The sequence below is a fragment of the Candoia aspera genome, chromosome 4 (assembly GCF_035149785.1).
Source record: "Candoia aspera isolate rCanAsp1 chromosome 4, rCanAsp1.hap2, whole genome shotgun sequence".
Lineage (NCBI taxonomy): Eukaryota > Metazoa > Chordata > Lepidosauria > Squamata > Boidae > Candoia > Candoia aspera.
Genome location: NC_086156.1, coordinates 64,390,947 through 64,417,705, shown reverse-complemented (window position 1 = coordinate 64,417,705; position 26,759 = coordinate 64,390,947). Strand labels below are relative to the sequence as shown.

General features: G+C 43.7%; 1 protein-coding gene across 5 annotated transcripts in view; it reads left to right on the top strand.

The window, feature by feature from the left end:
* Positions 1-26,759, top strand: part of MOCOS (molybdenum cofactor sulfurase) — a 114,255-nt gene that overhangs the window by 82,165 nt on the left and 5,331 nt on the right. For 4 of the 5 annotated variants that reach the window (XM_063300316.1, XM_063300314.1, XM_063300315.1 and 1 more), the window contains 4 exons: positions 5,624-5,705; positions 17,810-17,934; positions 19,436-19,541; positions 26,020-26,146. In XM_063300316.1, coding sequence (XP_063156386.1) covers positions 5,624-5,705; positions 17,810-17,934; positions 19,436-19,541; positions 26,020-26,146 — 440 coding nt within the window. Of the gene's footprint in view, positions 1-5,623; positions 5,706-7,178; positions 7,274-17,809; positions 17,935-19,435; positions 19,542-26,019; positions 26,147-26,759 lie in introns of those variants that run through there. The other variant, XR_010067786.1, reaches the window with a different exon arrangement.

The window sequence follows — 26,759 nt, the reverse complement described above, 5'->3', positions numbered from 1 at the left end:
GGTGGAGATCTGGAGGCAGGGCTGGATCTGGCTAAGGTGGCAAGACAAGGCTCGGAGCTGGGAGCAAGGCACAAATCGGCTGAATCAGGGTGTAAGGAAGGAGGGTCCTCAGAGGCAGAAGAAGCTGGCACTGATTCCATATCAGCTACGGGTGAGGTTCCATTTCCTGGCAAGGACTCTTCCCCAAACACAGACAGCTTGAAGGATTGGTTGTATCCAGCAACTTGCTCTTTGTGCTGGTGCCTTTTTATTCCATCCTTTTCGTGCCATTTCTCCTCTGTAGCCAATCAGGCTGCCTTCTGCCTGGCGTGCTTCTCTGCTCTCCTCTCTCGAGCACTGATTGGAGGAATCACCTTCCTCTGGATTCTGTCCAATCAGTCTCTCCAAATCTTCCCAATCTGCTGAGTCACTCCTGGTTTCTATTTCCCCAAAACCTTCCTGATAAGTTTTGTTTTCCCTTCCTGACTCATCACAGGTTTCATTTTCCAAGTCTGACTCAGACTCAACCCTTACAGTCAACCCTCGAGACTGATTACCAAGGCTCAGTGGAGAAGTACCATCAGATAGTATGCTAGAAGATGCCAATAGAGCCCTCACAACAATCCCTGAATTGGTATATGCTACAGCTGCTGTAATCCTGGAGATCCTTGGCTACAAAATCAAGAAGAACAACAGTACATACTCCCCCTCCCAGAAAATGAGGTTGGAGGCTAAGATCAAGGCAACTTGGAGAGAGGTTAATCAGCTGGTGGAACTACAGAAGGGTTTGGAGATTAAGGATAAGACTCGGCTACTGAAAAAATACAAGGGCCTGACTCCATCTGAAGCCCTAGAGACTGCTAAACAAAGGCACACAACACTGGCTACTAGGCTAAGGAGATACACTCCTTAGCAGAGGCCAAGAAGATAAATTCCTGTTCTCCAAAGAACCGTCCAAGGTGTACTCCCAATTGCAGTGCAACAACACAGTAACAGCAGAGCCACCAACAGCAGAAACTGAACAGTACTAGAAGAACATATGGGAGAAAGAAAAGACATATAACACCAGTGCAAAGTGGCTGCAGGATCTGAGAACAGACCACAGCAGTCTCCCAAAACAGGAACCAGTCACCATCACGGTAGCAGAAATCCAACAGCGGGTCAAGAACATGAAGAGCTGGACAGCACCTGGCCCAGATATGATCCACACCTACCAGCTAAAAAAACTAACAGCAGTGCATGAACACTTAGTAGCCCAGATGAGCCAGCTGCTAACAGCAAGCTCCCACCCAGACTGGCTAACACAGTGTAAGATAGTGCTGATCATGAAAGACCCTAACAAGGGAACAGCACCATCCAACTACTGGCCAATAACCTGCCTCCTCACAACATGGAAAGTCCTATCAGGCATCATAACCACCAAGCTGCAGGACCATATGGACCAGTATATAAGAACAGCTCAGAAGGGCGTTGGGTACAACACCAGAGGCTCTAAACACCAGCTGCTCACAGATAGAGCAACCGCCCAAGTCTCAAGGTCTAGACAGACCAATCTGAGCACAGCCTGGATTGACTACAGGAAAGCTAGACTCAATGCCACATACATGGATCTGTGAATGCCTGGCACTATACAAAGTCAACACTCAGAACCTTCCTCAAGAATCAGTGGGACTGTGGAAGACAACACTGGAAGTTAGTTCAAGACAACTCACACAAGTCATCAAATGTGGCATATACCAACCACCTCAGCCAGATAATCAAAAGGACTGAATATGGCTACAAGTTCAAGAGTGGAACTACCATCAGCCACCTCCTCTACATGGATGACATCAAGCTGTATGCTAAGAGTGAACAAGACATTGACTCCTTGATCCACCTGACACGGATCTACAGTGAGGACATTGGGATGTCATTCAGAGTAGAGAAGTGTGGCCGGGGTAGAACTGTAAGTTTTGAGTCTGACTCTGAGGTTGAGGAGGGGGAAACTGAAACTTATGCTGAGAAAAATGTGGAAACCGAAACTTATGCTGAGCAAAACAAGGAAACAAACTCCGGGTGATTCAGCAGAGGGGGAAAGTTCTGAGCAGCTGATTGGAGGAAAACAGGAGTCCGGTTTAAAACCGCCAATCAGCACGAGGAAAAGGATAGCTGAAAAGCATGCCAAACAGAGAAGCCTGAATAGTTCCAGAAGGGGAACAGCATGAAAAGAACTGCTTAAAAAGGAGCCAGTGCGTGGATTGGATCACCAGAGACAAACGTTCCACTGAGCTAACAGCTTCTTCTAGAGACAAGCCGGAATTGCCATTGGAGCCTTTCTCTGTAGCCGCTACAGAACCAGAGCCTTCCCAGCTTTTCGAATTCTACCTGGCTGCCTCGCATCGAAGTCCCATTGCATCTTGCCTTGCTGTCTTGCCCAGAAGCCCAGCCAAGTCAGGTCTTGCCGAGCTGCCACGGAGCCCAGTCAAGCCAAGTCTTGCCAGCTCATTGCGATCCCTAGCTGAGTTTTGCCTTGCTGTCTTGCCACAATCTCCAGTTGGGACCTATCGAGTAGCCTTGCTGCCTTTGTTAGTGTGCCACTGCCTGTCCATGAACTCCGAGTGCATCCGTTCCAGTCGCCTTACCTTCAGCTCTCGCCAAGCCCAGTCCTGTCTCCTGGCTGCAGTTTTCAGTTGATCCTAGCAACGTGGTTTTGCCCAGCGCTCCACCATTGCCCACTTGGGTTTGAACTAATATTTAATAAAGGATGTTGCTACTGTAAATAGTTTGCTTGTAAATAAAGATTCTAATTGAATTCTACTGGCTGACTGAGTCTAACCAGAACAAGAACTGATGGGGTAGAACTACCAGCGGGCCACATAGCAGACATACAGACCAGCTACAAGTACCTTGGTATCCCACAGTCACATGGGAACCACAATGAGGAGGCAAGGAGGACAGCAACATCAAAGAACCACCAAAATATAAGACAGGTCCTGAAGAGCCAACTGAATGGGAAGAACAAGATCCACACCATCAACATGACCGTTGACTTGTTCACTCTTAGCATACAGCTTGATGACTGCCGAGAGTAACTCTTAGTGGGATGGGCGGTGACAAAATATGAAATATAAATTAAATGAATAAAAAATAAAACATGTATGCCCTGCCAGTCATCAGATACCCTGCCGGTATGGTGATCTGACCCAAGGAGGACATGGAGGCTACTGATGTGAAGAAGCGGAAGCTCCTCACAATGTACGGAGGCTTCCACCCCAAGTCCAACACCCAGAAACTATATATCAGGCAGAAAGAGGGAGGGCGGGGTCCATTGAGTGTCAAAGTCACTGTCCTGAATGAGACCCAGAGCATCCAGGAGTACATCAGTAAGATGGCACCTAAAGATGAGTTGCTGAGAAAATGCCTGAGGCAGCAGCAGACATGGAAGGAAGATCAAGCAGAGGAAGTGCCATGGCAAGACAAGACCCTGCATGGGATGAACCATCGACAGATAGCTGAGGTGGCTGACATTGGGAAATCCTACCAGTGGCTGGAAAGGGCTGGACTAAAAGAGAGCTCTGAGGCACTGATCATAGCAGCACAAGAACAGGCACTAAGCACCAGATCCACAGAAGCACGGGTCTACCTCACTAGACAGGAACCGAGGTGCAGACTGTGCAGAGAGGCCTCAGAGACAGTCCAACACATAGTGGCAGGGTGTAAGATGCAGGCAGGAACAGCATACACTAAACGGCACAACCAAGTAGCTGGCATTGTGTACAGGAACATCTGCACGGTGTATGGGCTAGACCCTCCCAAGTCCTGATGGGAGATTCCACAGAAGGTTGTGGAGAATGACAGGGCTAAGATCCTGTGGGACTTCCAGATCCAGACAGACAGGTACTGGCCAATCAACCAGACACTGTGGTAGTAGACAAGGACCAGAAGACAGCGGTGGTGATAGATATAGCAGTGCCAAGTGACAGCAACATCAGGAAGAAGGGTATGAGAAGCTGGAGAAGTACCAGGGCCTGAAGGAGGAACTAAAGAGGATGTGGAAAGTGAAAGCCAAAGTTGTCCCAGTGGTTGTAGGAGCACTCGGGGCTGTGACTCCTAAGCTGGAACAGTGGCTGCAACAGATCCCAGGAAGAACATCAGAGCTTTCTATCCAGGAGAGTGCAATGCTAGGAACAGCTAAGATACTGCTCAGAACCCTCAAACTCCCAGGCCTCTGGTAGCAGACCCAAGTTTGAGGAAGACACATACCACCCATAGGGGTGAGAGGGGAATTTTATATTGTGTGTGTGTGTGTGTATATATATATATTAAAAACAAGCCAAATTAACAAATTAGTAACTTCCAATGGTAATGAAAATCACCAAGAGGTTCTGCATTTCTTTTTTTGCAAAAAGCCTCTCCTTAATAACAAACAGAAAAAATTGGTGTTTTAGAAATGGGGTGGGCAGCTTTTGAATCCCTTTGAGGCTTCAGTATGGCTTAGGAAAAGATGGCAACCCCACCACCTGGCTGCTAGCTTTGTGAAACGCTGTTTTATCATGAACTAGCTGCCAGAGAATAGATGGAGCGATTCCTAGGGTTCTCCTTAATCTGGAGAACACTTCTGGGCTCTAAGGAGACCTGCCTGAGCCAAAAAAAAAATAGGTCCATGCTGCCCAGTCTGCTGCTGAGATCATGGAGACATGTCTCAAGTTGCTAATCCCCCATCAGAAGTCTTGCTTTTCGAAGTATTATTGTTCCAATTTTCTGATCTTTTTTCAAGCATACTTGCACATGCTGCAAAAATACATACTTAGGCAAGAACTCAGTTCACTTTTGTTTCTTAAAGTACCATCACTACTTTCTTGTTCTTTTCTCACTGTTTAGAGCTCACTGTTTAGAGGGAAAATTTCCAGGAACCCCACCAAATTCCATTGAAAACCCTCCTGTTTGTTCTCCCTATTCATACATTGAAGGAGCTCACTCTCTAGAAAATGGCTGTCTTGTGTTCCCCCTATAGACTCTGCTTAGTCAGCAGGGAGCAGTCAGTCACACATGGGGGATCAACAACTCTCAAGATACACCTGTTGCAATTAATATCTCTTCAGTAGTTCCATTCACAGCTAAGTACATAGTATCTTAAAATCTGTTTGCTTTCCTCTCTTCCTTGTCCGTCCTGTTGAACTTCTTTTACCAATTTGACTTGGTTCTTCCTATTTGCTTATGCCATGGAACTAGGAGCTATTTTTTCTCTATCTCATTCTTCATCTGTAATGAATTTTTCTCTTTTTCATAGTCATTCATCAAGGTTAAAACTGGTCCTTTTTAAAAACCGTAATTATAAAAACTTAGTATGAATTATGAGTAGAATTAGGGCATATGCAGAAGGATTTTTCCACTGCCCAGAGTTGTTTTTGAGATGGGTGGTGGAAAAATATGATAAATAAATAAATAAATTTGCCAGATGCATTCATTGGAAACAAAAACATCACTCCCAAATTAATGGTTTTATATGAACAAGTGTTGAAATCAGCCTGTAATTGAAAACCATGAAGGAGTACCATAAATACATTACAAATCTTGGTCTAAGAATCATTCTTCCAAATAATATGCAAGCCAGTAGTTCAATCATCTTTATTTGATAGTGATTTTTTCTCTATTCTTTTCATAGGGATGAATCCTATCTCGGTATCCTTAGAAGAAAAAAGTGGAACTTTAACTGAAATCTGTCAAAGCAAAGTCTGTTCTCACAGGTGGGTAGGATAAGTACTTGAAGTGAACACTTATATAGTGAAAAACATTGTATAATGGAAAGGAGACCAGTGACTACTTTTGGATGCAACATTAGTGTAAGTATTTCACACTAATCTCAGCTACATGAATGAGCTGTAGGTTCATACATTCTTCTTACATACACATCCCTGTGTATGTACTGTATGCAAACATGTGCCTTACACAGTGGCAGTAGTGGGATAGAATACTTTGTTATGGAGAACAGCAATTTGAACACAGAAGTGAAGCCTGAATGAATGAGTATGAGGGGTGTGTTTTTTTTCTTTCACTTGGGAAGTCCTTTGAACCAAGTATTAATATTTTAGTTAGGAAAGGTTTATTTCTATCAAAGATTCATAGTTTTAAAGTTAGAACTGTAAGGATCTTTTTCCTCTTTTTACTCTCAAGAAAGAAAAGAGGAAACAAAAGAACACCAACAAATCTTTTATCAGTTTTTTAAAATTTCATTATCTCTAAGTTTCTAAGTTGGACTCTTTTTAAATTTCATTATCTTTAAGTTTCAAACAGTGGACTTTTTAAAATTTCATTATCTCTAAGTTTCAAACATGGTAAAGCTAAGATAAAAAAGAAGGTGCACGCTGCTGAGAGGAGGCAAAATTATGTAGAACACTAACCCTACAAAAGAAACAGGGATGTTAGTATGTTGACTCTGAGGAAAAGTGCCAAAAAGGCCTAGCAGCAATTGCCTGAGGGCATGGAAACTAGCAAATGAGATGCAGAATACTAAGATGCAGACTGAACGAAGAAAACAAGAATTAAAGGAAAATTGTACCACCTGTAAGGCTGTAGAGAGTAAGGAAGATGACCTTGTAGAGAAATGCTAGCCTGATGAGTAAAAAATATTTTAAGCCTACAGCAGACAGATAATAGATGAGGGGTAAAAAATATTTTATGTTCACAGCAGACAGATAATATTTGGAAGTGGCTAGGATAGACGCCTCTATCATTAATTGAACTATAAGTAGCAGGAGAAGGAACAACATAAATTGACTTGCAAGATTCTGTTATTATAGTCAATCTCAATAAAACTAGTTTCAGCCTTCCTGTGGAGTTGATTTCTTGGTCTGGTCTATCTAGTGAGGCTGACAGGGCCAGAGGAAAAAAAATAATGATTGAGAAGCCGAATTCAAGCTGGCCCTAGAAGAGAAAAAGATGGCACATCAGGTAGAAATGACAGAGTCAGAGAATGGGATTACTTGACTACAGACCCCTCTCATGACCAATGCCCAGTAATAAAGCACAAATTCTCTGAGAAGGAAGACCAGGCTTGGGCTTACCCCTGAAAATGCCCAGAGGAAGTTTTACAACATCAATAAGAAATTCAGCAATATCTACTCAGCATTTATCCATCAGATAAAGTGAGCCAAAGAGGTTTGGTTGGAACATGTGGGGCATAGACACAATTGGAGATTACCAATTTTTTCCTTGAACAGTTCTTCCAGTCCTTACCTGAGCATCTTCAAGAGCAGGAATAAGGGTCTCAAGACCAAAGAGATGGGAAAGTTGATGGAGAAACTTGCAAAGGGAAGTAAGGGTTTCAGGCAATGCCTGACTTGTGGGCATGCAATTTCACAAAACCCTTCAGAAGATCTTTACCCAGCCAAGCCTAAGCCAAGAGCAAATACATGACTGAATCTGGAAATAGTTCCAGCTACAGCTGATGTAGCAGGGAGTGAAAATATCTTCCTGATCTTCCAGTAACACTTCTTCCTGACCTTGAGAAAAGGACTCTGGGAAGAGCAACTCCACAGGAGTTATGTCAGAACTATTCCCTTCCCTAGAACCAGCTCCAGAAGCTGCAGCTGACTGGTGGGAGAACCAGGACAGTGTTGGGATGGAGACCTTCTGGGAAGCACAGGAGAGTATCACAAGTCTACCACTATCCAGTCACCTCCAAGGGAGTCTATGAGCAGCAATACATAAAGATAGATTTCTGTACTGTGAGTACCTACATAGGGAACAACTGGTTTGTGTTGCTCCCTCCCCCCCTCCCATTTTACAGGAGATGATTAACCTGGTTCACAACCACCTAAATGGTCATGTGGCAATGGGTGGAACCAGAGACTAACCAAAAGCTTCTACTGGGATGGCTATAACTGTGGATGTTGCATGGATGTAACACAAGCAGTAACTCTGGATGTTACTGTGATACAAACAGTATATCTAGTCCTGCCTTAGGCATGAAAGCCAGCTGGGTGACCTTGGGCCAGTCACACACACACAGCCCAACTCACCTCACAGGGCTGTTGTTGTGGGAAAAATAGGAGGAGGAAGGAGTATTAGGTATGTTCGCCACCTTGAGTTATTTATAAAAATAATAAAGGCAGGATAAAAATAAATTTAAATTAAATTAAAATTGAGCCTGGCCTTAATGGATATGTTCATTAGAACAGAGTGGCCATCGAAATTCCCCCAGATAGTGGCACAAACTTTAGGTCAGAAGTGATTACAAACCTGTGGGCTGCACATGGGGTTGAGCATCTGAGGTTCACAAAATCTGATGACACAAAGATGCAGAGATAGCAAACACATTGGAGACCACTATCAAGATTCTGGAGGATCTTGACAAACCATAAGAAGAAACCTAGAAGATTAATTTCAACAGGGACAAATACAGAATTCTAAGTTTGGGGGTGAAAAAAAATCAGAGAATGTGGAGCTCTATGTGTGAAAATTCAGTTAGTTCTGATACATCATAAACTGAACATGAGCAATCAGTATGATGCAGCTGCAAAAAATAACAAATGCAAGCCTAGGTGGCATGAGCACAAATTTAGTGTCACTAACTAGGGAGGTCATCATTCTTCTCTATTCTACATCTGTCAGACTAGACCAGTCTGGAGAGTAACCAAGATGATAAGGAATCTAGAAGAAAAAACTTAGAGACACATTAAGCTTCTTTTAAGTATCTGAGGGGCTAGTGTGTAACAGGGCAGATCTATTGAAAGTTATTCCAGAACACAGGATAAGAAACAATTATAAGGATGTAGATTTCAATTGGACATCAGGGGAAAAATCCTAATGGTGAGAGCTGTTCAACAGACTATAAGAGGTAATGGACTCATCTTTGCAAGAGGCTGGATAGACATCTGTCAGGGATGCTACAGTAGTATTTTCCTGCACTGTGCAAGGGATTGGATTACCTGATTTCCAAGATCCTTTCCAATATTTCCATTATATGCTTCTGTTACAAATTTGTGCCCCAGAATAGCCTCTCCATTATCTGAACTTACCAAAAGTAAAAGCTCTAACTAGATCAAGATAAGCAGCCTTTAGCCAGTTTAAGTAATGCAGGCACCTGAGCACTCTTAATTAATTAATCAGAAAGATGCAGTCAAGCAGTTCTGATTCAGATAGGAGCAGTCTGAGCCCAACATCTAAAGTAAGACGTTATCTAAGACAGAATCCCATTGCAGCATTCCAGAAAAAAGCTTGCATTTGTAAGCCTTGTGGAGTCTATGGGAGTGGGGAGCTGCAATAAATTTAATAAGTGTTTTACTGTTTTTACACTTTAAAAAAGCTACATGACTATTTGTGAGGGCATAGTAAAACTTCCATGAAGAAAATAGGGTGGTCATTTTCTCCTTGTTCTGGAATTCCAACCACACAAAAATTGGATTGGCAACAAAAAGATCTGAAAGTTTGTTGTTTGAAGAATCTTACTAGACTTCAATAAATCAGTTACAAAAATATCAATAGATTTCTTAAAAGCATCCAGCTGAGATTTTCTATTCTCAACCACATTGAATGTGGTAGTTACAATATTAATAATAGCTTTACTAATTTTTATATCCTCCCACATCTTCAATAGGGCAGACATAGCTTCTCAGATGCTGTCACAGCTATCTCTTTAAGGATATCAGGATAATAAAACTGCAGGGAATGCATGGAATACAGCATCATTTTGATGAAAATTTCCTCTCAGTTTCTAAAACAACCCTAACCTCTAAATAATTTTTATATTTTCTTCCCTTCCTAGACAGACATCCCTTTGATTATAATCCAGTTTTATTTCTGTATAGTTAAAAAAATCATTATCTCTCAGAAAACGCGATTTGACCAAAAAAAAAAGACACACGTTGTAACGATTGCCCTACTCAAATAAAATGCTCAGACTGCATCCTCGGCCCCTTCCCACTGGAGGGGGGCTTGTGATCCGTCCAAACCTCAAAAGGGGAAGTAGCCCCCTCCAAAAGGTGATGCCAAGCTTCTAATGCAGCCTTAACCGCAAAAGCCTCCTTTTCCCAAACATGCCAGCGCCTCTCCGTTTCAGAAAACTTACGGGAGAGATAGGCACAAGGCTTTAAAAGCCCAGCAGAATCCCTTTGCAACAAAATAGCTCCAATAGAAAAATCAGAAGCATCAACCTGAACAACAAAAGGCCGCTCAGGGTCAGGGTGGGATAAAATAGGCTCCGCTGTAAAAAGGGTTTTTAACTGATCAAAGGCAGCCTGACAGGCAGGAGTCCAATTGAGCACGGCCTCCGGGTGTTTCACTTTGCGCGTCTCTCCGACCCCTTTGGTGCGCAACAAATCAGTCGGGCAGAGCAATTTCCGTGAACCCCTGGACAAAGGATCTGTAAAAGTTAGCGAACCCAAAAAAACTTTGAAGTCGGCAACAGGTGCGTGGGCGCTCCCAGTTGAGAACCGCCTGAACCTTTACAGGATCCATTTCAATGCCTTGGTCAGAAACCCTGTAGCCCAAGTAATCTAAGCGAGACTTATGGAATTCACATTTAGAAAGTTTAGCATACAGCTTAGCTTTCCTGAGCTTGGTGAGAACCTGTGTAAGGAGCTTTTCGTGCTCCTTCTCAGTTTTGGTATAGATGAGAACATCATCCAAATAAACCAAAACCCCCTTAAACAAATGTTCATGTAACACCTCATTGATGAGCTGCATGAAAACCCCTGGGGCTCCTGCAAGGCCAAGAGGAAGAACCTTATATTGAAACAAACCCAAGGGGCAATTAAAAGCCATTTTCCATTCATCCCCCTCCCGAATGCGAATGCGATAGTATGCTTCGCGAAGGTCAAGCTTGGAAAAAATTCTACCAGTGGACAAATGAGCTAACATGTCTTTTACGAGAGGCAGAGGGTACTTGTTTGAGAGGGAGGCGGAATTTAACCCACGATAGTCCGCGCACAGTCTTAGGGTGCCATCCTTTTTCTCACGGAATAAAATGGGAGCCCCAACTGGGGAGTTTGCCGGTTCAATGAAACCCCTAGCCAGGTTTTTATCAATGAACTCCCATAACACCTCCAGTTCTTTCTTGGTCATAGGATAAATCTTTGGCTTGGGCAAGGGAACGTCTGGAAGAAGTTCAATGGCACAGTCAGTCTTGCGATGGGGGGGTAACTGGTCAGCCTCCTCCTCCCCAAAGACATCAGCAAAGTCCGAGTGCCTTGCTGGCAGTCCCTCCATGGGGGGAGCGGGAGCTCGAGAGTCGACAATTTCAGCCCTCCCCGCAGCTAAAGTGAGGGATCTCCCCACAACAGGAGCTTGGTAGAAACCATCCTCAAACATTAGAGTACGGGTTTTCCAATTAACATACGGGTTGTGCCCGGTTAGGCAGGGGATCCCTAAAACAACCAAAGGATTGCCCACTGGGGTAACTATGAACTGGATCAGTTCGATGTGCATGCCCATTTGCAATGTAACCTCCCCAGTAAACTGGGTGGCCGGACCCCCTCCCGCCGTGGAACCATCGAGCTGCTGAAAAATCAGCGGTTTAGGGAGAGGGAAGCAGGGCAAGTCCAAAGCAGCGACCAGGTCGGGATGGATTAAACATCTGGAACACCCTGAATCGACCAAAGCCCACACGTCGACGATCTTGGATCGATAGGCCAACTGGATTTTTACAGCTAGGATGGGGCAATCAGCACTCACCATGTTGGTATCGCGCCCATTCACCACCACCTGCCCAGTGGTGCTGTTTAAGGCAGGTGGAAGGCGTTTCCCGCCGGCTGCTCCAGGGCAGCCAAAGCGTCTCCTGTAACATATACATCATCTTCGTCCGCGGTCGCCAGTGCCCCCGCCAGCTGGTGAGGGGGGTTAAGTGTCTTTTGTGGTATCTTTTGGGTTGGTTTAGAGGGGCGATCTGCTGCCTTAGCTTTTTGACATTCCGCTGCGCGGTGACCTGGTTTGCCACACTTGATGTACTGGCCCCGGGCGAAATGGCGTTGCCTTTCCTCAGCCCAGCTGGAGTCGGACTGCATCCTCGGCCCCTTCCCACTGGAGGGGGGCTTGTCTCCTTTTGTAGCTCGCATAAAGGTGCGCTGGGCACACTCAGCCTTCCTGGCCAGACAGATCCAATCATGCAGGGAGTCTGGATCATCTCTGCACAGCGCCCATCGCAACACCTCCCGATTGAGGCCATTCTTAAATGCCTCCAACCATTCGAGAACTTTCCCTGCCAAAACTTTGAATTCTAGGGCATAATCAGCAACCAACTTTTGTCCCTGAACCAGTTCCTTTAGAGCATCCTTAGCCCTTTCCTTAGCCAGGGGATCCTCAAAATACCGAGCCGGGGTAACTACCACTGGAGTGGAACCATGGAGAGCCGGGGAAAAGTCCCATGGCCGGCCCCTTCCCCTCGGAGCCGGCGATAGAGTTGGTGGGATGCTGGGACCCCCTGCTGCCCCCAGACCTCCAACAACCTTTACCAGGTCACTCACTGTGGTTGAAAGTGAGCGTAGCATGTACTCCATGGATTCCATCTTGGATTCAAGGACCCTGATCCTATCCAGCGTGGTAGAGTCCTCCAGCCCCGGCACTTCAGGTTGCTGACTCCCCGACACTTTTGTGGACACTCTTTTGGGAGTCTGTGGGCATCGCAGTTTCCATGTGGTGCGAGACGTCCCCGGCCAGGGGTCTGCCAGGGCATCCCGCAGGAACTGTTGGTGTTCGGCGAGCCCTTCGTCCGTCGGTTCTCTCTCCTCTGGGCTGGAGCTTGGATCTCTAGAATGGGGTGTGGGGTGGGATGGGAGGGGGCTCGAGTCCCTGCTCGGGAACGCCATCTCCAAAAGCTGTCTGGTCGCCTCCCCAAATCCCGTTGACCCCTTCCCCAATTCTGCCATCGCTAACTTCTTCTCTCTCAAGAAAATTTCTTGGTAGAGACTAGCGAGGTCTGTTCATGGAATGATTCTCAGCTTTATGTAGCGATTGCCCTACTCAGATAAGATGCTCAGACTCCAAATCTAAGTTTAAGGTCTGGTTTTATTTAGAATAAGGTGCAAACAGAGAGAAAGCTGAGAATGAGAAAAGCGCGCCTAAACTCAAACTAAATAGCTCCGTTTCCAACAATGACCCCCCCCTTTGCATACAGAGCAATCCCACATTCCCAGGTGCTCCTAATGAGCTCTGCTGATCAACGGGCAAAAAGACCTTGACATTTAAGAGATAACCCAAACACATTCCTTCCTGGCACAGCCCTACACATCTCCCCGTACAAGGTTTATCAGCAGCACCCTCCCAGCCAGGAATATGCATCGACACTCTGGCATGCAAACCGTTACGATGGAGCGAACATCGCAACAGTGATCATGACACACGTCTGAGGTACCAAAATCCAGAGGTAGTTCTTACAGTTTAAAATAAGGGAAGCACCTTATTTTCTTCTCCACTTGGGGCATAGACCTTGAAAAAGAGTAAATGACGTGCTCAATTTCTTTCCCCACTTTCCTGTGGGAAAGGATTAGAATATCTGAGGGGCTAAAGAATGAGAGGTTTACTTTGGACTCTGCAATAAGTCCATTAACTGATGTGCCAAATTCTTCCCTTTAATATCTACCTAGAAATGAAGGGAATAATAGAAACAAAGACAAAAATTTGAGAAATAAGCTTCTAAAAACGATTAAGAAATAAAAAAAAAATCCCTTCTCACCCATATGGGTGGTATGCCTCTAACTCAACCTCGGATCTACCAGAGGCCTGGGAGTTTGAGGGTTCTGAGCAGTATCTTAGCTGTTCCTAGCACTGCACTCTTCTGGACAGAAAGCTCTGATGTTCTTCCTGGGATTTATTAGAGCCACTCTCCCAGTTTGGGGGTCACAGCCCTGAGTGGCCCTACCTAGAACCACTTTGGCCTTCACTTTCCATATCCTCTCTAGTTCCTCCTTCAGGCCCTGGTACTTCTCCAGCTTCTCATACCTTTCTTCCTGATGTTGCTGTCACTTGGCACTGCTATATCTAACCACCACTTGTCTACTACCACAATGTCAGGTTGATTGGCCAGTACCTGTCTGTCTGTCTGGATCTGGAAGTACCACAGGATCTTAGCCCTGTCATTCTCCACAACCTTCTGTGGAATCTCCCATCTGGACTTGGGAGGGTCTAGCCCATACACCGTGCAGATGTTCCTGTACACAATGCCAGCTACTTGGTTGTGCCGTTCAGTGTATGCTGTTCCTGCCTGCATCTTACACCCTGCCACTATGTGTTGGACTGTCTCTGAGGCCTCTCTGCACAGTCTGCACCTCGGTTCCTGTCTAGTGAGGTAGACCCGTGCTTCTGTGGATCTGGTGTTTAGTGCCTGTTCTTGTGCTGCTACGATCAGTGCCTCAGAGCTCTCTTTTAGTCCAGCCCTTTCCAGCCACTGGTAGGATTTCCCAATGTCAGCCACCTCAGCTATCTGTCGATGGTTCATCCCATGCAGGGTCTTGTCTTGCCACGGCACTTCCTCTACTTGATGCCTCTACCTCAGGCATTCTCTCAACAGCTCATCTTTAGGTGCCATCTTACTGATGTACTCCTGGATGCTCTGGGTCTCATCCAGGACAGTGGCTTGGATGCTCACCAGACCCCGCCCTCCCTCTTTCCACCTCGTATACAGTCTCAGGGTGTTGGACTTGGGGTGGAAGCCTCCGTACATTGTGAGGAGCTTCCGGGTCTTCACATCGGCAGCCTCCATCTCCTCCTTTGGCCAGCTCACTATACCAACAAGGTTTCTGATGACTGGCAGGGCATACATGTTGATGGCGTGGATCTTGTTCTTCCCGTTGAGCTGGCTCTTTAGGACCCGTCTTATCCTTTGGTGGTACTTGGTTGTTGCTGTCTTCCTTGCCGCCTCATCGTGGTTCCCATGTGTCTGTGGGATACCAAGGTACTTGTAGCTGGTCTGTATGTCTGCTATGTGGCCTGCTGGTAGTTCCACCCCATCAGTCTTAACTACCTTCCCTCCCTTTACTACCATCTGGCCACACTTCTCCAGTCCGGATGACATCCCAGTGTCCTCACTGTAGATCCGTGTCAGGTGAATCAGTGAGTCGATGTCTCATTCACTCTTAGCGTACTGCTTGATGTCATCAACGTAGAGGAGGTGGCTGATGGTGGTTCCACTCTTGAACTTGTATCCGTATCCAGTTCTTGTGATAATCTGGCTGAGGGGGTTCAAGCCCATGCAGAACAGCAGTGGGGACAGTGCATCATCTTGGTATATGCCACACTTGATGGCCACTTGTGCAAGCTGCCTTGAGTTGACTTCCAGTGTTGTCTTCCACAGTCCCATTGAGTTCTTGAGGAAGGTCTGAGTGTCCTGTTGACTTTGTATAGTGCCAGGCATTCACAGATCCATGTATGTGGCATTGAATCATAGGCTTTCCTGTAGTCAATCCAGGCTTTTCTCAGGTTGGTCTGTCTAGACCTTGAGTTTCGGGTGACTGCTCTATCTATGAGCAGCTGGTGTTTGGAGCCTCTGGTGGTGTTCCCAATGCCCTTCTGAGCTGTGCTCGTGTGAGGCCTATATGATCCTGCAGCTTGGCAGCTATGATGCCTGATAGGACTTTCCATGTTGTGGGGAGGCAGGTTATTGGCCAGTAGTTGGATGGTATTGTTCCCTTGTTAGGGTCTTTATGATCAGCACTGTCCTACACTGTGTTAACGAGTCTGGGTAACAGGTTTTGACTGTTAGAGTCTGCTAACAGCTGGTTCATCTGTGTTGCTAGGCTGTTAGTTTCTTTAGCCAGTAGGTGCCAGTAGGATCGTGTCTGGGCCAGGTGCTGTCCAGCTCTTCACGTTCTTGACCCGCTGTTGGATGTCTGCTACTGTGATGGTGACTGGTTCCTGCTCTGGGAGATTTCTGTGGTCCTGCAGCCACTTTGCACTGGTGTTATGTGTCTTCTCTTTCCCATATGTTCTTCCAGTACTGTTCAGTTTCTGCTGTTGGTGGCTCTGCTGTTACTGTGTTGTTGCACTGCAGTTGGGAGTACACCTTGGATGCCTCTGCTTCTCTCGTGTATCTCCTTAGCCTAGTAGCCAGTGTTGTGTGCCTTTGTTTAGCAGTCCCTAGGGCTTCAGATGGAGTCAGGCCATTGTATGTTTTTCAGTAGCCAAGTCTCCACACCCTTCTGTAGTTCTACCAGCTGACTAACTTCTTTCCACGTGGCGTTGATCTTAGCCTCCAACCTCATTTTCTGGGAGGGGGTGGTATGTACTGCTGTTCTTGATCATGTAGCCAGGCATCTCCAGGATTACAGTGGCTGTACTGTATACTAGTTCATTGGTTTGAGTTACAGTAGTAGTAGGGATTGTTGCGAGGGCTCTGTTGGCATCTTCTAGCATACTATCTGATGGTAGTTCTCCACTGAGCCTTGGTAATTGATCTCAAGAGTTGACTGTAGCTAGTTTATCCATGATCTTTTGCCTCATATCAGCTGCTGTGCTCTGCAATGGAGGGGGTGGCAGTGATGTTCCAGCTTGTGATGTTCCAGCTTCAGGTGTTGCTGGACCTCCAGTTGTTCTTCCGGGTCTTCTTGAGTCTGGGATATAATGTGTAGTTGGTCTATCTCAAGTTGTGAGAGCAGCTTCCTCTTCGCTACGTTGAAGTGTTGGGTAACTAGCTGCTTCTCAGTGTGGATGCAGGTCTTCTGTCCATCCATAGTTTCCTCATGAGTTTCATATATCCCCTCTCATTAGGTCTGCTGTTGTAGTAGCATTCCATCAATTCCAGATTATCTTATCTCGTCCATGTATGGTTTGTTCCAGTAGCCCACTTATCGACAGGTTGTCTGGTTCCCCAACTTCTGACGCAGACCTTGTTAATCCGGGCGGTGTCAGAGCCGTCATGACTCTCTTAGTTCGTATCACTCTCATAGACAGGTGAAGTGTTAGGGACTCTTTGCCCAAGAACCCCTGCTGGTAAGGTAGGTACATTCGGGATTTGAAACCCAGTCTCCCTCGCCAAAGGCGGCATTCTAACCACTACGCTATCCAGCTGCTCTTGTAAGAACATACACACACACACTTACACCATACATATATATATACTTACACACACACATACATACACACACACACACACACACACATATCTCTGAAGCATGAAATCAGCTAGGGAGTTGCTTGGATTATTGTGAGGAATGGCAAAGCAGTTTGGTGTAAGTAGTTAGGGTACGAGGCTAGAAACAGGAGACTATGAGTTCTAGTCCCACCTTGGCACAAAGCCAGCTGGGTGACTTTGGGTGGGTTACTCTCTCTCAGCCCTAGGAAGGAGGTTATGGCAAACCACTTCATCTTGCTAAGAAAACTGCAGGGACTAGTCCATGCAGTTGCCATGAGTCAACACTGACTCAAAGGCACAAAAAGGGGGGGGGGGCAGGGGGAGAGAAGAAGACTACAAATCTGCTGAATGAATTTTTTGCATCTGTTAACCACTAGACCAAACTGAGAACCAGTTTGGTCTAGTGGTTATGGCAACGGGCTAGAAACCGGGAGACTCTGAGTTCTAGTCCTGCCTTAGGCATGAAAGCTGGCTGGGTGACCTTGGGCAACTCACTCACTCTCAGCCCAACTCACCTCACAGGGTTGTTGTTGTGGGGAAAATAGGAGGAAGGAATATTAGGTATGTTCCCCGCCTTGAGTTATTTATAAAAATAACGCAAGGGGCAGGATAGTAAGTAAGTAATAAGTAAGTAAGTAAGTAAATAAATAATACAGAATACAACTATAACAGCTATAACAAAATTCTGAATAGCAGTAAATGGATATTAATTATACACTAACCTACATTAGTTTTAGAACCAAAATAGACTTTTGAATCTCATACTTCTTTCACTTTTGTTCCTTAAAGAGTACAGACGTATGATTGCGGAGAGAGACTAGCTGATTGGTTTACTGAGTTTCTCAGTCGGCAGTGCCGCCTGATTAGACAGAGTTCAGACTTCAGAAGAAATGCTTTTAATAAGAATAAAAAAGGTAAATATTTTGCATCTTTGTTAGAGAATGAATAGCGTTGAAAATACTAAAGACATAAGGGTTGCATAATGTCTTATATAATGTTATAAATAAAATTCCAATCACCATAATAATATAGAAACTTTTTCTTAGGATGTCTTTAAAAACATTAAAATGCCCTTAAACGTACAGTTAGTCCTCGTTTAGCGGCCACAATTGGGACTGGAATTTCGGTCACTAAGCGATGTGGTCTTAAAGCATCGCTTAGTGACCACAATCCTGTCTCTCCATGTTGCGGTCGTTAGCAGAGAATCCTGGGAAATTAAGTGAGTGCCCAACCAAATCCAAGCCATTCTGGGCTTGATCCCTCCCAGCCCTTAGACAACTCCCCCTACCTTCCTATCTCCCTCTCATCTATGCCTTTTTGGCCACAATGCACCTTGCCCTATGGGGTGGCAAGCTCAGTAAGTACCAGCATTTGCTTGCACCCCAGCATTCTTTTGCTCCCTGACTGCCTTCTCTCCCAGTTCCCTGCACTCACCTTTCTCCTTTCGTGCCCAGCCACGGTGGCCAAAGCAGAAGCACCAGGCTCCCTTTGCTGTCTTCCTTTTCAGAACCGGCTTCTCTGGCAAACTTGTGGCTCCCTGAGCCTTTAAATCTTTTGTGCCTAGCTGCCACAGCTGAAGCACCGGGCTCCCTTTGCTGTCTTGCTTTTCATGTGTTCGCTGGAGAAGCTGGGCCTGAAAAGGAAGACAGCAAAGGGAGCCTGTTGTTTCTGCTTTGGCTGTGGCAGCTGGGTGCAAAAGGAGAAAGGTGGGTGCAGGGAACTGGGAGAGAAGGCAGCTCAGGAGCAAATGAATACTGGGGCACAAACGAATGCTGTGCTTTGGGGCAGTGAATTAATGTTGGTGCATGAACAAATGCTGGTGCTTGCTGGGCTTGCTGCCTCGCAAGGCAGGATGCAGGGCGGCCAAAAGAGCATAGATGGGGGGAGATAGGCAGATGGGGGAGTTGCAGCACCCCTGCAGTTGTAAATATGGGCGGGCTGCCAAGCCCCCAAACTTTGACCGTGTGATCATGGGGGTGCTGCAACTGCCATATCTTCAGGCATGGAGTGTAAGTCCATTTTTTCAGCACCGTCATAATTTTGAATGGTCACTGAACAAATGGTTGTTAACCGAGGACTACCTGTATGTGTTGCCCCAGTGTTAGTGTACAGCCTAGTACATGAGCAAAATGCTTCCAATTAATTCTGTTTAAAAGGCTCCCCAGCTTGTGAACTGTGACTCAATTGCTGATATATTGGCATTATGTGTAAATGGAACTGACACATAGATGTACTTAAGACAGAGATGCCTTAAATAGATGCCTTCAGATAGAGAATATTTAAGCAGAAGCAGTAGCTGTGTCCATCTTTCATTATATCTATTCAGTTATTGAAGGCCTTGGGGTAGGAACTAGATTTTTTATTTTCTGTTCATTATTTCTGATATTATCACCTTATGCTGTGTCTATGTTTCAGGAGAGACCTCTGCTGTAACTCCCACACTCTCCTTAGTAAATGAAGCACAGTATCTCCTGATAAATAAGACAAGTATTTTACAACTGAGAGATCAGGTTACTGCATGGTAAGTGCTTTGTTTTCTGAAAAAGCAAATTTCCTTGCATTGTGCATTTTTTCTTTTTTTTAATAACCAAGATATTTAATTCAACCTTGCAGAGAGTCTGCAGGATCTGACACTTTCATCAACATGACAAAAACAGCTTGCATCACAATGATGCCCCTTTCATACATGCATGCCACACAACACACATACAAAAGAGAGGAACTTTCATTACAATGCTGTCATGTTTCTTTCATCATTTGCCCCCCTGCAGGAATCTTGGCATTCCTGCATTATAGCTTGTTTTCCTCTATATTCTCAGTAGAAAGCTGAATCTACAGTCAGAATTACACTCCCATTTGAGTTATGGATAAAATAATCTTGTTGGATCAGTAGAAAAGCTGGCTCTGTTCCCATAAAAACTAGCTATGTATCTATGGGAAACCAACAAACATTACTTGTATGCAAGAAGACTCTTTTACTTGTGCTCCGCAGCAACTGCTTTTGTGAGGCGTACTTGACAGAAGACTTCTAGTTCTTCACTATCCCCTTTTTCGTATTTTTAATTTTTTTATGCTCCTTTTGTTAAATATGTATACATGCATCTTTTTTCTAACTTATAAAAACTTAGCAGGGACTTGTCCAGGCAGTCACCAAGAATCGGACATGATTGAACAAATTTTTTTAAAAGGTGTTGCTTTACCAATGTAAATGTTAGAGTTTGCTGGCAAGCGTTTGGCCCGAGAGATCAGAAAAAACATACCAGGCATTTCTATAAAAATAAATGTATTTACAGAAAGCATAAAAACATAAACAGTTTCATATCCAGATATCCTGGATAGGCTCAAAAGCTTCTTACAAGCTCATATGTGCACATGCACTCTGAGTAGGACTGGGAGGAAGGAAACTGAAACTGTAACAAGCCCAGGCAAGTCCCTTCCAGGCAATTTTCTTATATGGTCATTCTTTTCACACCCCACCTGAGGATACTTAAGTTTGACCTGTTCACCCTGCCAAAGTGATTTGTTACCATAGTAACTTAATAGCTTGCTTCTTGCAAAAACAAGGAAATACCAACACTCCCCTTTGTTTTGCTAAGGAGTAAGACACAAACCAATTTTCTCTGTCAGCTCTGTGTGTTTTTTTGTAGAGCAAGAGGCTTGGTTAAAATATCAGCAATCATGTCTTTTGATTCACAATATTTTAACATTATTTCCCCTTTGACTATCATGTCTTTGATATATTGATATCTAATATGTATATGTTTTGTCCTATGCTTGCAAGCTTCAGATTTTGCCATTGTAATGCAAGCTTGATTATCCTCATAAACAGTTACAGGCTGGTTCACTTCCATGCCTATGTCTTTTAACAAATGTTTAAACCATACAACCTCGTTACAGGTTTGTGCTAGAGAATAAAACTCTGCTTCTGCAGTGGAAAGAGCAACAAGTGTTTGCTTTCTAGAATGCCAGCCTAAGCTTGAGCCAGCAATTTGATTTAAAATCCCAGAAGTGGATTTCCTGTCTGACATCTGCTCCCCAGTCAGAATCGGCAAAAGCCTGCAATTTTTCTATTCCAAAGGCATTTAGCTTCAGGCAATCATTCTTTATTCCTTGTAAATACTTCATTAACCTCTTCAATGCTGCTTTTCCAGTAGATGTAGGCTTCTCTATCTGTCTGCTTAAAATGGCCACAGAATTTAAGATATCTTGGCGAGAGCGATTTGCAATATACAGTAAGCTTCCAATTGCAGATCTATATTTCTCTGCCTCAGTTAATTGAATTTCTCCTATTTCTTTCTGAAAATCTGGTATCATAGGGGTAGACACCAGCTTACAGTCTTGCATGTTAAAATCCTCTAGGAGCTTTTGAATTTTACTGTGTTGGCTTAAAGAGAAAGCTACCATCCTTCTCCCTGTGTATTTCCAAGCCTAGGTAATTTGTTACTGTTCCAAAGCTTTTTAATGTGAAATGGCTTTTCATGCAGGCTTCAAATGCAAGCCTGTGTTTTTCTGTTGATGTAAACAGCAACAAATCATCAACATATATGCACAGATACATACAGCCTTGTTTGTCTTTCTTCACATATACACATGGATCTGCTTTTCATTTTACAAAACCAAAATTCTGCAGTTTTTCATCTAATTTTTGGTTCCAGGATCTAGCGGTCTGTTTTAATCCATAGATTGATTTCTGCAGTTCACAGACCAGATTCTCCCCTTTTTCATAGCCAGGGGGTTGCTGCATATATAATTTGTGGTCTAAATCACCATAGAGAAATGCAGTTTGAATGTCATAGTGATGAACTGACATTCCTTTGAGTGCAGCAATTTTTAGCAGCAATCTAATTGATTCACCTTTAGTAACTGGTGCAAAAGTCTTGTCAAAGTCTAAATCTTTCCTTTGAGTGAACCCTTTTGCAACCAACCTTGCTTTATATTTTTGGATTTTTCCATCAGCATCTCTTCAGTTTGAAAACCCATCTACAACCTAGACAGCGTTCATTTACCAGTTTCCATGTTTTATTTTCTTTCAAGGATGCTAATTCCTGTTGCATGGCAGAATGCCAATTCTCTGCAATCTCAGGTGGTAAAGCATTCACTTGTTCTAAGGATTCAGGTTCTGTGAATATGTGAAAAGCCTTTACCGTTTCAGCCTGAAAATGTGATGGAGGAACACCTTTAGTACTCCACTGAGATCTGCGAGGTAATACAGGGCTTAAATTTTGACTCCTGTCACTTTCCTGAGAAGCATCTGTCTCATCAGACAGATCTTCAGTTTGCTTTTCTGGCTTAATGTCCTCATCAGGCAAAAGATCACTATCCAGGTGGCTCCAAGGGAAAAACTTCACAGGTCTTTGTTACCTGCCTTTAAAGTGTGCATGAGGTGTGGAGGTGATCCCTCTGCTCTCTCTGGGGGTTTACTGGGCCCATAACCTGTTAGAGTTTGTTGGAAAGCGTTTGGCCTGAGAGATCAGAAAAAACACACACCAGGCATTTCTATCAAAATAAATGTATTTACAGAAAGCATAAAAACATAAACAGTTTCATATCCAGTTACCCTGGATAGGTTCAAAAGCTTCTTACAAGCTCATACATGAACACACGCTCTGAGTAGGACTGGGAGGAAGGCTGTGTAAAAGGAAACTGAAACTGTACAAGCCCAGGCAAGCTTCTTCCAGGCAATTTCCTTATATGGTCATTCTTTTCACACCCAACCTGAGGATACTTAAGTTTGACCTGTTCACTCTGTCAGAGTGATTTGCTACCATAGTAACTTAACGGCTTGCTCCTTGCAAAAACAAGGAAATACCAACAGTGAATATGATTTATCTTTATTTAACCAACATTGTAGATGGCTGGAGCCAAGATAACATGAATTACGCTAGTCCTTGCACAGTAATTCAGTGATGAGTTAACATGATATGTTAAGGTTCTTGAATTTTCTTAGTAATTAACCTTATTACCATTATGGAGTGTTTATCTTAGAATATAAATTATTAATCTCCTTTGTATTTTGTACTTCAAGGTTGAGGATCAGAAGTATCATGGTAGAATATGAACAATTGGTTTTGCTGTGCCTAATAGAATCATAGAGTTGGACAGGGACATTTCAGTTATCAAGTTTAACCTCCTGTTCAGTGCAGGAATCCAAATTAAAGCATCTCAGACTATCTAGCTCTGCTTGAAGCTGTCGTGGTGGTTGTTGTTGTTGTTATTAGATTTTTATCCCTCAAGGCAATGAACATACTTAATACTCCTGCCTCTTATTTTTCCCACAACCACCACACTGTGAGGTGGGTTAATCAGATTTGGATGTTACGCTTGTTGATCCAACTTGCTATAGCATGATTTTATCTCAAATGCTGTGTAGATGTAAATCTGCTGCTAGAATGATAATTTCATCCAGATGGTGGAAATGATGCAGAAAGCTTTTTTGAAATACTGTCTTTCAAAGTCCTGCCAGACAGGATGGAGGAAGACTGAATTGCTCTGGTGCATGAGGGAATAGTTTGGCTTCCGTTAGATGAATATACCCATGTGGGCACTGAAGCCAAGCTCCTGTGTTCTCCCTGAAAGGGCAGGAAATAAAACTACCCCCATTTGCCATGATTGGCAATGCTATTCTGGGTAGTTTCACTTTCAACAGGAACACACAGAAAAGAAATCCAGTCCGAAGTTCAGAGAGCCAAGCCAAGTTTGTCAGCCAGTCCAAAGGTCAGAGTTTCAGGGATTTTACATAAGCAGAATACACAGGAACAACATGCCAGAGCAGGAGATCAGACAGCGGTTTCCAACATAGAAGCATGGGTCATCTCGTTGTAATGAAGTATTAAAATGCCACTCTCCATAAACTGGCTTAGGCTTTTTAAATTGAGGGGTTAATGGAATAGTATCATGATTAGATACAGCAATAGGATGAGTAGAAAAATCTAAAAATATTTCAGAAACAAAGAGGAAATTAAAAAATAATCTACATCTGGAAACACATTCTATGAGCATAAGAAATATATAGTTCCTATCATGAGGGTGACATTTACCTCAAACATCAGTCAAATTGAACTCTTCTATATAAGCTTAGAACATCTTCCATTGTTGATAATATTTTAAGAGGAATATTCCTATCCTTACCTAGGTGCGTCAATACATTAATATCACCAACTAAAATTAAATGGTCATATAGTCATACAATTTTGCCTATGGAATTAATCAGGATCATTTTTATAGGCCCATAAAAATTAGCTAGAACTAAGTCAAAATCAAATATTTTCAGATTAATAATAAAATACCCACAAAGATCAATATGTTCTTGCAATACTACCATATTAATCTCTTTTCTAACCAACAACTCCAGCAGTGTTAGTATTATTACCACTGATAGTTTCCCTTGACATTAAGTCCAGTCGTGTCTGACTCTAGGGGGCTGTGCTCATCTCCGTTTCAAAGCCGAAGAGCCGGTGTTCGTCCGTAGACACTTCCGTGGTCATGTGGCTGGCATGACTACACGGAACGCCGTTACCTTCCCGCCGAAGCGGTACCTATTAATCTACTCACATTTGCATGTTTTCGAACTGCTAGGTTGGCAGGAGCTGGGACTAGCAACGGGAGCTCACCCTGTCACGCGGATTCGAACCGCCGACCTTCTGATCGGCAAGCTCAGCAGCTCAGTGGTTTAACCCACAGCACCACCGCATCATTACCACTACATGTATGAAATACCCAACCATCCAAAAAGATTCTTGTATCCTATGCTTGTATATTTATTCACCCACATAGTCAACCACTTGGTTGAGCTGATCTTTCTTAACTTTGGGTTAAATCCATAATCAGAAAAAGTGGAACTTTCCTGATACCTTTTAGGATTCCATTCCAGACAGCGTTAGAAGGAATGCTAATCATTCTATATGTCATTGCTCAGTGTCACTACTTTGCTGCTTCATACACAAAAATCTGTCCAGCATAGAATAATTTTTGCAGAAAGTTTGATAACTGAGAGAAAACCTCTATGGGATTCACCTAAACATACTCATGTTTCTTGTGGTATCTAAAAGGGCAGGATAAAAAGAACCAAGACCAGTGTGATATAGGTAATTCTATCAAGCACTTGCCTCAAAAAGTTTGCCTGTCTTTAGCACCCCCCTTCTAGATTCTTATCAGTGAGCTCCACTACTCAAGATACATGCAGCCCTAAAGATGAGCATTTGAGGTTCCATGAGTCATGGGGTGGGGAGGAAGGAGGGTATAAATCAGGGTAGAACATCCACAAGTATCAGTTATTCAATCACTCATTCTATTCCTAGTTGAATTGCAGCTGGAAGCTCACTGACAATCAGAGTAGCTCCTGGAGTAGAGGTGTTTCATAAGCAAACCTAAGTGTGTCTATTACTTTAAGCTTTTGGATGGTCTTCAAGAGCAGCCCCATTTGGGTAAGTAACAATAGTCCAGCCATGAGTCACAAGGGTGTAAGTGACCATGGACTTGGACCATGAACCAAAGAGAGGATGTAGATGGTACACAATATGTAATTGTGCAAAGGCTGTCCTGGTAACAGTCTCCACCTGCTCCACCTGCCATCCTACAGAAGGATTTTGAATCCATAGCCACTACATTTTGCTAGGTTTCCCCTAAGTCTGTTCCTCTCCATCCAATCTCTTAACCTCCAGATACTGTGTCAAGACCTCTTCCATATCACCTGTTTGGCCTGGGACAGTGATGTAAAGTTGGGCATCACCAGCATATTGATATCTCTTGCCCATGAATCACCTAGAGGCTTCATGTACTTATTCAATTGTAAGGGGAAAAGAGCCATTCCTATTTACCCATATAGTTTTCAGTAATGCATGTGTGATCATTCAAGATAAGGGAGGTAAACCTGGCATGTAATAGTATTAGAGCTCTATTACATTTTTAATAATGGATTATAATTCTAAATTAATTAATCTAAAATTATGTCTCATTTCAGTTAATCTTTATTATTTTATTCTTTGTCTCTTTTGAAACAGCCTAGGTGAATCATTTCTTCCTCAGGAATTAATTTATCGATTCCGGGCCAACATTGTTATCAGAACAAATGAGCCATTTGAAGAAGACTTGTGGGACCAGATTACCATTGGCCCTCTACATTTCAGGGTATGGAATGTCTGCAGCTCTCCTTTGTAGTTGCAAAGCCTACTGAGAAAGACAAGACAAAGATCAATGCAAGAAACCAAAAGTGATCCTACACAATAATATTGACTAGCTACAAGGATCAAAAGAGCAGCTTGCTTTATCTTATGCATAGACTGCAGTCCAAGCTAGCTTTGTTGGATCAGGTAAAGCCCATCAACATTTTGTGACTAACCAGTTACCTCTGTGGTGCAGAAACTGCAAATGTATCCTGCTGTTTTCCCCTGTAACTGGTATTTGATGCCATGGTATTCCCAACTCAGAGGTAACACTGAATCTTTAAGATCAATAGCCTGGTTTTCCATGAAGTTATAGAAACCTCCTTTAAAGCCGTTTAACTTACTAACTGTCACCACATCCTGTGGTAATGAAATCATAGGTTAATCGTGTACTCTGTGACATACTTTCTTTTATCTGTTCTAATTCTCCTTCCAGTAAGTTTCATGGGATGACCCCTGATCTCACTGTTTTGAGACAGAGAAAAAAAATCTCCCTGAAATGCCAATGCTTGATTTTAGACATTCTCTCAGTCAGGTTCTTCCCTCAGTTACTTTTTCGAAGTCCTAAACACTAGCTT